At 46.8% G+C, this 12,071-nt stretch overlaps 1 protein-coding gene across 1 annotated transcript in view; it reads right to left on the bottom strand.

The window, feature by feature from the left end:
* Window positions 1-12,071, bottom strand: part of LOC139221452 (sodium channel protein type 5 subunit alpha-like) — a 131,540-nt gene that overhangs the window by 63,481 nt on the left and 55,988 nt on the right. Inside the window, exons 14-15 of the mRNA XM_070853373.1 lie at window positions 8,582-8,702; window positions 6,644-6,882 (exon numbers count right to left, since the gene is read on the bottom strand). Of these exons, the coding sequence (XP_070709474.1) occupies window positions 6,644-6,882; window positions 8,582-8,702 (360 nt within the window). The remainder of the gene's footprint in view (window positions 1-6,643; window positions 6,883-8,581; window positions 8,703-12,071) is intronic.

The following is a 12,071-nucleotide window of genomic DNA, read 5'->3' as shown; positions in this document are numbered from 1 at the left end:
ACTTTCTTGTCTCGTCGCTGCAGTGGAAGCAAAAATGTCTCCACATAAAAAAAACACTGCAAAACACTTCATCCAACATTTTACGTGGCTTTTGCACGATCACCAAATGTTTGATTCTGCCTGTAATCTGGGATTCAGGCTCCAGAATGAGGAAGTGAAGCTCAGCTCACAGCCGCCGATCAGCTGACCGATCAGCTGATTCCCCCTCCATGCATCCAATTGGCCGATCTCACGCAGGGCGCCTTATTTAAGCCGCTCTAGCCGCCATGCCAGCTCCTCCCTGTCATGGTCTGTCCCTCCATGGGGGGTCTTAGCTGCCACATACATCTTACTGCACAGTGATCTGATATCCCCTGGCTTGTGTTCAGCCGCCCCGACGTTCCCACATCACACCCCGTTACCTCCTCACTCTTAATTACAAGTGAACTCGTTTGCAGCTCGTCTCTGTTTCTCTGTTGTGTTGCAGCTACGCCACATCAGGAGGAGCTGTTGTTGGAGGTGGAGTGGATTTCGGCGGCCGAAGGTCCTGACTGATTAATGTGAGCAACACTTTTCTCAGCTGTTTGCTCCTGTGGTTTGATCCTTTAAGCCTCCCTCTCTGCAGACCTCAGCCTGTGCAGGGCTCGCCTCGCTCCACGTTACATCGTGTGTGTGTGTGTGTGTGTGTGTGTGTGTGTGAGAGAGTGTGTGTGTGTGTCCTTGCAGCAGCAGCCCCTCTCTCTGCTTGTTGTTTCAGACGGAGGGGATCCTCGATGTGACACCGGCTGCGTGACACACGTGTTTTTTGTGTGTGTGTGTGTGTGTGTGTGTGTGTAGGTCTCCCAGAAAAGTGAGGTTTCTCAGGTTTAATGGTGTGACTGAGTCTGTTGATCATACAATCAGGCTCTTTCTGGGGTTACCTCTCTTTTACACACACACACACACACACACACACACACACACACTCCTCTTATATGGGCTCGTTAACTCCGTAGAGTGTTGATTAGCTCCTCAACAATCACGCTGTTATTATTACTGGCATCAGGAGAGCCTCTCTCTCGCTCTCTCACACGTGTAAGTGAGGGATGTATCGATGAAGGAGGCTCTCTCGGGACAAAGAGGCCGAGGAAGACTCTGAGCTGAAGAGGGAAATGTAAAATAAAACGGCCTGTGAGAGATTCAGAGTGTGACTTTAACCAAATGAGAAGAAGAAGTAGTGCTGCGGGTTCATATTGGAGGCACCGGCATTAGCAGTGTGGTGTTAATGATCAGTGTGTGTGTGTGTGTGTGTGTGTGTGTGTGCTGACGTCAGGCGGAGTGACGTTAATGAAGTTAAACAGAGTTCAGTTGTCAAACATCAGCCGCAGCCTCTACAGTTTATAGATCAGAACACATGAATGCAGCATCCATCTTTTCCAATTATCATGTCAAAGTTATTCTTTTTTTTCTATCGCAGGAAAATACACGATGAAAATAATATTAATAATTAATTTCGATGTTGAAACATTTTCTCTAAAATGCATCTTGTTGTTGCTAGGCGACGCATACGTCCCCCGTCAGTCACCTGCGTTGCCAGCGACCTGAACACGGCAACTAGAAGTAGCTCCGAGCGTTCGATAACAAATCTAGAAAGAAATAAAGAAACGCTTTGTCACATCAAACTGTTCGTGTGGGTCAGAAACAACAGCCACCGGGCGGCGCTGCCCCACAGCTCCGGTCTCGGACGGTGAGCTTCTCCAAAAGCCCCCAAAATGTTTCAAACCCACAAAAGCAGGCAGAATGATCAGCAGCTCATTTCAGACGGCTGGGAGCCGTTGGAGTGTTTTTAAGAGGCCAGTGATGCGTGTCGGAGATCCAGACAGGTGAGATTCAAGTTCAGACAGTCTGTGCAACACTGAGGACAAGTGTGTGTGTGTGTGTGTGTGTGTGTGTGTGTGTGTGTGTGTGTGCTGGCTCATAAACTGGGGATGTCGACATCAGCACTCACTAATAACAGTAACATCAGCAGAGAGAGGATGACACGGACTCTGTGTGTGTGTGTGAGAGAGAGAGACATGTGATTATTTTTGTCACAACCAGGCAGATAATGAGTAAGCAGCAGGACACACACACACACACACACACACACACACACACACAGAATGACTGGTCAGAGCAGCTGCACACATACAGACTGATAATGAATCGCTTATTTAAGTTTAGATTTCACCTGTTTTAGATTTGTTTTCCCAGAATCTTAGTTAATTTTACTGAAAATATAACAAACACTTTATTCAGGAATATTTATTTGCCAAAATTAATCATTCTTTTCTCAGGCACGTCCCAAAATAAGCCCCAAAAACGCATCGTAAGGCCCCAAGTTTCAGTATTCTCCAGCCCTGCCCCAGTGCCCCTGAGCAAGGACGGCACAGTGCTGACCAAATTAGATAACAGTTACAGCAGAGGACTCTGTGTGTGTGTGTGTGTGTGTGTGTGTGGAGATGCCCAGCAACAACCTCACACTGAGCAGTGTGCCAGATCACACAGGGAGCACCTTTATCAAGAGTCACACACACACACACACACACACACACACACACACACACACACACACACACACACACACACACACACACACACACACACACACACACACACACACACACACACACACACACACACACACACACACACTTATCCTCTACTGTCCTCTCTGTGTCTCGCTCTCTACAAAGAAACTTCATTACTGCAGACTTTAAGGCTCATTTTTCATTCACATACAAACAAGTCTGAGAGGAGAATTGGAGGCGCTAAACGTTTCTTATCGGAGCTTTAAAGTCATTCACAAAAACTCCACAAGGTCCTCGATTGTCCTCCAGAGGAAACGGAGGACTTGGATGGAGGAGTGAGGGATGTGGCGGCTGGAGACCAGCAGTGGAAGGAGGAGGAGGTCCTCAGGCTCAGATGGTCCAGAGGACTCCTGGATCAGACGGTGTGAAGCATCAGGAGGCCAGAGGGACACCAGCCGATCGCAGAGACAGACAACCACTCACACCGACAGGCAATTTAGAGTCACTAATTAACCCGCATGTCTTTGTGGGACTTCTCACGGAAAGACCCCAGGTTCAATCCTGGACTCTGGCTGTGCTGTGAGCTGCTAACAGTGCTAACCACACAACCACTACTACCACAACCAGGCAGCAAAACAAGTTTCTGTCAAAGCGTGTGTCCAACCATCAGAGACATGAGGGGCTCAAAACACTCCAGCGAGGTTGTGCACTTAATGCACGGAGCGGCTCTGTGGATAACGGCATCCACTAAATGGTACGTGTCCGTTACATCTGTAGATGCATGGAAATATTGATATGTGAAACCCAGAGAGCAAAGCTGAAGAGCACACGGCAAATAACAACAAACAGCGAAGGCATTAGCTGACATTGATTCTGTCAGCACAGTAATGTCCTGATATGATCCCCTACACACTACCTTACATAACACACACACACACACACACACACACACACACACACAGAGCAGAGGCTCTACAGCTAAATGCTATGTAAACATCTGCGAGGATTAGAGGCTTTATCCTCTGAAGAACTTAGTAACTCCAGACTGCAATTGGATCCCGGTGACGTGACTCAGCCTTTATTGGAGACATGAACGGCCCTGGACTGAATCGGGGGAAGAAGTTTGGAGCGTTCACGGTGCAGGAGTTCATCAAACTGCAGCAGACGTGACAGCGACATTAGCGGGATGTTACACAGCCTCTGGTGCTGTTGGCCAAATCATGCTCCCTGGGGGCCTGTTTGAAGCTCCGCGGACAGTCTGACCAGGTGAACATAGAGAATAATGCTCTGAAATCAAGCCAATTATCATTTAATTACACTAATTGGCTCTCTGATTCCCCTGTTGCCACGGTTACTTTGGGCGCCTAGGGGGCCTGATTGCCGTCGAACCTACGAGGGAAAACGTGCCGGTGGAGCGACAGAAACTTCTTTCCATGAGATGCCTCGGAGCAAAGCACTCAACCCCAGACTTTATGCATCTTTGCCGCATTTGCACACATCAGAGATGAAGATTTTAAGATTTTCAGTCAGTCGGTGAGTGTCGCTTGAAAGAGTTCAGTGTGAATCAAAAGAGCCAGGTCATAGGAGATGTATGTCTGAAGGCAAAAGTGTTGAAAAGCCGGTCAGCGGAGAGAAAGGGACGGCCCCGGTCGGATGCTGAGGAAAGTGGAAAAGAACGATGGGCCGTCGGTTTCAGATAGTTACACAAGTCATTTAATGCAGCTCCCAATTCTGGTGTTGGAAATGGGGTTTCAGATGCAGTTCGACAATATTACGGGCAGTTCCTTTAAAGCAGGGGGGCCCACACTACACGCTACTTTTAAAATGACCAGGACAAAATGATCTACCTACATTAAAAATGCTACACATATATTTATTTCTATATATACTGAGTATACTTTATATGTTGGCGTACACTAATGTAACCCTTGGTATTACACATTAAAACTGACAGCAGTAATGCACACAGGTGACAAACAGTGATGCACACAATATATTATAATATATTATAATATTGTACCCAAGTGACAAGAATAACTGGAACCATTTACTCTGATGACCTGCACTGAATGGAGTCAAATATCCTTCCTGTCCTGTTCCCCATCCCAGAGTATCCCTTCTTTACTAGATATACATTGGAAGGCTAACTAGGTCACTTCGCTCGCTGGAGTTTCGCAGTAACTGGCGTGTTTGAATGCTCATGTCCCGTAGCAGAGAAGAGCTCTGAAACTGGCCGCCCTGTACGTCAATCAAGTCGCAAACCCCAGAGGGAGGATACAAGCATTCATTCATTTTCTAAAGTCCTAATTAGGGATGATAGGTTTTTTTTTATGTCACGGGATCTACCCGCACTACCTTCGCGATCGACCGGTAGATCGGCGTATTGGGCACGCCTGCTTTAAAGCATAGCGAGGCCTTAATCCAGGCAGTAAGACGGCTATAAATGAGGTCGTAGCTACGTCTGAATACGGGAGCACTTTACCCTAAAAAAGGTGGTGCCGTCAGTCTTTTTCCAAACCTGGATGCAGAGGTAATGTCTTATTTATCTGAGGATGAGGAGCGGTCAGTTTTTTGTGGCAGCTCATGAGGATCTGCGGACTCGTACATTGTTCTAAACTTCCATTTCAAAATAAAAGTCAGGCAGGTTGTTCCGTACCTTTTGCCCAATGTGTGCTGTGACAGGCCCTCGTTTACCGTAACCCTGCAGAGGATACGCAGCTCTAGATAATTAATGATCGGATATCGAGACGTGCAACAAGTGTTTTTATCATTCACATATATTCTGTAGATAGTGATGATTGTTATTCTACTTTGTTGTTTTTATATATTTCTATATTTCTCTTGTGTTTAACTGTATCAGAGCAACTGTTTTTATGACGTGGATTTTGTTTCCTTTAAGTAACGGATCATTTATACACAGCAACTGGAAACGAGACACCATAAGATTACTACAAGTGCACGTCTTGATCCAGGCAGCGCCCCCCCCCCCCAGCGGCCTGCCCGCCTTCAGGCCCCGTCCCTGTGATTGAACACCTCTGCTGGAGGCCGACCCGAAGCCACTGTTTCTACTTATAAACTTTATTACCATTCTCTGCCCCACACAGGTGCCTGAAGCCTGAGCTGAGGAAACCTGACATGGCTGGACAGGTACAAGTGTGTGTGTGTAGGTGTGATCAACATGGTGATTTTGGCCGTGAGCCTTTCACACCTCAGGTGAACCAATTACCATATTGCATCAACCTATCAGCTCCTGTCAGATCGTCAGAACACCTGCAGGGTCAAACAATGGAGTTCGTCACGGTGGTTTAAAGCTATCCGACCCGTTTCTGTCAGCTCGAATACTGAAACTCACCTCGCTTTTCCACTGAGCGACAAAAAACACACACACTTACCTAGAAAAGCAAAGAAATCAGCGTCTATTTTTCCTCTCAGGATCCTGAGGTTCTTAAATCGTACAAAAGGGTTTGAGGCGCTTCGAAAGGTCTAAGGGTTGTTTCCCAAACAGTCTTGTTCTTTGTCACTTTCACAAAATCTAACAGCCTCCTCGACTCGCCTGAAGTTTGTTTATTGCACATCACATCCTGTGTGGAGATTCATGCTCTGTACTCTGCTCCTCCAAGAAACGTTAGTAGGATGTTCGGAGGAAAAGATTCATCAGAACAACAAATCTCTCAAACTAATAAACCTCAGCAAACCAGCACATCTTCATCAAACCCCACTTTCACTGTGGCATGTTTCAAGAGACCTGCTCTGTATAGAAAGTGTTATATAAGTAAGGATCGATTGATCTGATGTTTCACTAACTTTTGTGATAAACACGTTCATTTTGGTAAAGTAAGAGATTTGTTTTGGTTTAAATCTAAAGCCATGAAAAGATCCGTCTGGATCCACTTTGTTTTGAACTTATCTCATTCTAACCATCATCCTTTAATCCATCCATCATTCACCAATCAATCCATAGATCCATCCACCCATCCTTGTATCTATCATCCATCCAGGTACCCATCATCCGTCCATCATCAATAGATGATCAGCAATGATCCATCCATCTATCCATCAGCCAACCATCCACGTATCCATCCATCCACCCCCCCCCACCCATCCCTCTCTCCTACCAGGTTTCCGATGCTCAGCATGCCGTTGAACTCGTCCGTCATGGGGTAATGCTCCATGGCCATGAAGAGCGTGTTGAGGACGATGCAGATGGTGATGGCGAGGTCCAGGAAGGGGTCCATCACCATGATCTTCACCAGCTGCTTCACCCTCAGCCAGCTGGGAGAGCACTCCCACACCAGGTAACGGTGGGCAAAGACGTACCAGCACGGGTGACACTTCTTATGGGCCTCCTCCAGCTCTGTTTAACCCGAGACAAAACCAAACGCATTACTCTGACGTTACCAGGAAACGTTTCACACAGATACTAGATAACAGTAAGATTTGGATCTGCAAACATCGGTACTTAGGTAGTCACGAAAAGTCTAGAGGAACTAAAATTAAATGACTAAACAAGCTCTGGGGCTGCCTGAGGGTGTTCGTGGGGCTTTTAAGTGCAGGTATTTTATCATAAATCATACGTTTTAAACAAACTATGTGAAAGACATTATGTAAAGTTGCACCAGCTGAGTCTTTAGTCTTGAAAAGTGGAACCACAATTATTTCTGTGACACGACTGAGCTCATTTCTAATGTCCGAGCTGAGGTATCATCTGTTTGCCTGCTGTACGGCACCGACAAACACACCTCCTGCTCGAGCAACGTGATTGGCTGTTGTGGGACCGATTCAAAGTACATTTGGTTCTCCATAAAAAAAACAACAAAACACAACCACAGAACTTGGTAATAAACCATGAAAAACATCGCTGTGACCCTGGAAAAACAAGGTGAGGCATGAAGACCATGAGCGGTTCTGCTGCCTCCTTCCCAAGAACACAATTATCACATTAGGCTATTAAATATACAGCAAATAATGGAAAGAAGATGACGACATGAAAGAGGAAAGGAAAGGACAGGAAAGGAAAGGAAAGAAGAGGAGAGGAGAGGACAGGAAAGGAAAGGAAAGGACAGGAAAGGAAAGGAGTACAGATGGATGGAGGGATGACAGCAGTGGATTTTTGTATTTTGCTGTATAATGATCTGTTCTCTAAGAGCAGCGACTGCCGAGGGGAGAGAGTGACTCAGCAGAACACACACACACACACACACACACACACACACACACACACACACACATCCACACACACACACACACACTTACAGCACACATGAATGCAGATTTGGACAGATATGAACCCAAAAATCAAATACATGAATATCATCAAACACAGAGTCACACAAAGGAATTTGGAATGATCCCATAGTTAATGAGGATAACACACACACACACACACACACACACACACACACACACACACACACACAGACACACACACACACACACACACACACACACACACAGACACACACACACACACACACAGTCCTACTCTCTCTTTCTTTCACTCTGTCTCTGTGTGTTTCTCCCTTTCTGACTCTTTCGCACAAACAAAGCCAGGGTTCCCCTGGGGTTGGCTGGGGCAGCAACACACACACACACACACACACACACACACACACACACACACACACACACACACACGGTTACTCAGACATGGTTACACAATCCTGTATCGACATACAGTTGTACACACACACACACACACACACACACACAGAAACAGAACAGAAACACACAAAAGCGTTAACAAATTCACTTGGATGCAAAACTCAGATAAATACATGATTACACAATCACACACACACACATACAAAAAAAGCAAACACACACACACACTTACTCACGGGTGAAGCACACACACACACACACACACACACACACACACACGTCAGTGGAGGTCACGGCCCCACACTGACACCCTTACAAACAGGTTATAGGATGTTCAGATTAGGGCCGAAGCCCCGGTGGGGGAAGCGTCCATATTAAAGGACACCACTGAACAGACGCTGTGTGATTTCCTTCGATCTTCCTGCTAAAACTTTAAACGTGTTGCTGCTCACCTTCCATGGCGTCAGTGAGGTAGCTGGCAGCGCTCAGCGCCCTCCCCCTCCGCTCCGAGTCCTGTGTGGACGAAGGACGAGGCAGCAGCATCGTGCTGAGCTCCGTGGTGGACGTGGGCACCTGAGAGAGCGAGAGAGGGATTCTCCATCATCACCTTTACCCCAAACTACCCCCCCGTCACTGTTTCCATGAGGACGAACGAGGTGGGAAAAGACGCCAACACACACATTCACGGCTCATTCATGAGTGTGAGCTGTCATCTGCTTATCTGTTACCGTGGCGATAGCATCACACACACACAGATTCATGTAAGGTCAAATGGGTCATACATAGTGCTGTGATTTCTTTATGTGTGTGTGTGTGTTCTTATCACCAGGGCAACAGATAAGCAGGTGATGACTGATGTTCAATGAATCCGAGAAATCAGTGTGTGTGTGTGTGTGTGTGTGTGTGTGTGTGTGTGTGTGTGTGTGTGTGTGTTTCAGGTTTCAGGTGAGCTGTCTGAGGGTTGAACTCGACTCGGCTCTAAAAACCGGACCTCAGTTGTTGCCTGTGAACGTCTCAGGATCCCCCAGCAGGAGCAGGAGGAACAAACTGGGGGACCAGGACAAGAGAGACTATGGACGGGATGGACACATGTCACCTGGCCAGGTCTCAGTATCTGTCACTCTACTACAGCAGAGTCAGCTGACTTTATATCATAACTGTGATGTGTATATCTGTCAAAGGAATATTTAAGCTATTGACAAACTGACAATCTCACCTCAGGGTCCATTTAGTGTCTTTTCTGGGCTTTTGGTTTATTATCACATGATCTTCATCAGTTTGTCCAGGTGGTTTTTTTTCCAGTTGTTTAATACCCACCTGGTCCAGAACCACTGAGCAAACCAGGCCTCCATCTGCTGATGAAGATCATGTGACGTGAACGAAAGCTCCAGAAAAAAATCCAAGGTCAAGAGAGCACCTTGGACCTCGATAACATGCCGAGTGTTTCTTTTTGTGGCTGCACAGTTAGTTTAAACAGTCTGGACTCTCTGTCTTCACTGCATTTTAAATAAAGTTCTGTAGGTTTGAACAGCACTCAGCCGCTCAGCATAAATGCATAAAGATGAATGCAGCGGGGCCGGGGGTGTGTGTGTGTGTGTGTGTGTGTGTGTGTGTGTGTGTGTGTGTGTGTGTGTGTGTGTGTGTGTGTGGGGGGGGGGTTTAGGACCTCTCAGCTCTCTCAGACATGAACCTGGATGAACCTAATTTGCTCAGGTGTGATTACATAACACTTCCTGGCAACCGTTCCTCCAATGAGACGTGACGCACGGGCCTTAAGGTCGCCGCCCACGACAACTCCTACATCCTGTCTGTGTGCCAGGCAGGGAAGCACCGGGGAGACACACACACACACACACACACACACACACACACACACACACATATATATACTAGGAAACACACACCAACAGCAGCCAGCCGTGCTGTAATTTAGCTTCCGCTAGCTGCTGTGGGTTGCCATGGTGACATTCCTGTGGCAACTAAGCGTGCTCTCCCTCCTCCTCCTCCTCCTCCTCCTCCTCCTCCTCCCACTCGTCTCTCCATCAGTCTGAGCAGCAGGACGACAGGTCCGCGCTCTTCATGGACACAAGGAAGCAGAAACGCGAGGAAAACGGCAAAGTGAACTCTGCTCTGAACATTTTAGTGCCTCTAGTGACTTTTCCAAACTGGGCGGTTAGAACTACTGCTGCCTACGTAGGCGACCTCTAGTGGCCATTATGACGGTGAGCGTCAGGCTGGAGGGGACGCTCAAACACACGACACATAAGTTACGTCAGGTGTGTTTTGCACCCAATGCAAACCATACCGCACCAAACCTAACCGTTATGTCTCATCCCGTCAGTTATCCGCCTGCTTTCGGCTCCTCCCACAGCCGTCCTGCAGGGACCTGTTCTGTCGCTGCAGGAGAACGTGCTGGACATCTAATCGATTCAAATTTCAGATCTCCAATAACTTTAATCTGAACCGGTAACAGGTGCTACCAACAACAACTAAGAGTTCTACTACTGAACTACTTCTGCTCCTACTTTTCCTTCCTCTTCTTCTTCTTCTTCTTACATAACAGTGGCGGTATCAGGGTAGGCTGTCAGCAGGTGGAGGTGACTGAACACCTCCAGGCGTGGAGCTGCTGTGTTTGCCCTGCTGATGCTCTAACCTACTGCCTGATGGGGAAAAGACAACTGTAAACAAGCATTAAAATAAATGTAATCCCTCGTGGCACCGAGCTGTCTGGATGTCAGCTGCCGGCTTCTTTCTACGGTTCTTCTGTGAGTTTGAAGGTAAAACTCAAACAGCACTGTGTGTCTGAAAGCTGCAGTTTTACATGACACTGACGGAGCCACACTGAAAATCATTTCACCCAAAGGTCATGGTGCTGTCTCTATTTATCTATTTATTATTAGGATTTAACCCTTTCATGCATGAGTTATGATTCTTACCTCAGTCAGTGTTTTTATTCTTCTTTATTCATGAAAAACAAGGTTTCAACTTTTTTCTTTTTCAACCCAAATTTTGTTGAAATCTAGCTCCTGAAGCATGATGTACACTTCAGTGGACATGTGATCAATCATAACTTCCTCCCAATATAAAATCAATACTTGGAAAATGTAGCAATTGCATGACTCCTTAGATGTTACCTGATGTCTCCATATGTTTCTTATCTGCACAGGTCTCTTTTTCTAGAAGAACAAAAGAGCACCTTGGTGTTTCTGGCTGTCTGTCGGCCATCTTGGCTTCACTCTGAGTGGATGAGGTGATGCAGCAGCTTCACTGTAGCGGCTGATGTGCAACTACGCCATCAAAACTCATGCATATAGAAGAAGAACAGCTTCTGAAGAGCTGCACGCTGCAGTGACCTCTGTGCATGAAAGGGTTAAAGGACGTCAGAAAGCATGAAAGTTCTATTTTCAGCCGTTAAAAACAAAACAACCAGGGTCAGATTGATCAACCAGGAGTTTCCTGTCGGCATCATTTTGATCTAACTGCTACGGCTCAATAAAAGAATGTGTTTAAACCCACTTCATGTTCATCTTTGACTCCACTCATTGACCATCCTCCAAGTGCTTTGTATAACAGGTGACCAGAGAATTGGCTCGGGGAGGACGAGGACAGAGACGGCAGGTTCGGCCGGGGGTCACGCTGTCTGTTCCTAGAATTGGCTGAGCGTCTTCCCAGGCTTCCACGGCGCCTGTTAGACAACTGATCTTTTTGTAATAAACCTGTTTTTATGCACTAAGTCGTTGTCAGCGGACGTTTCCCTTCATCAACTGCACATCATCGGAACCAAAGGAGAGTCACCACAGTATCATTTCCACATCTGAGGAGCTGCATGGGTTTGCTCTCCGCCGTCTGCGCAGCTGAGGATGCTCATATGCAGACGTGTTTTCAGCTGCCAACAACAACAACAGTGTGTTACAGCGTGAGTGTGTGTTGACGCCAAACACC

This window comes from Pempheris klunzingeri, chromosome 21, assembly GCF_042242105.1.
Source record: "Pempheris klunzingeri isolate RE-2024b chromosome 21, fPemKlu1.hap1, whole genome shotgun sequence".
Classification (NCBI taxonomy): Eukaryota; Metazoa; Chordata; class Actinopteri; order Acropomatiformes; family Pempheridae; genus Pempheris; species Pempheris klunzingeri.
This window is presented reverse-complemented; position numbering and strand designations above follow the sequence as displayed.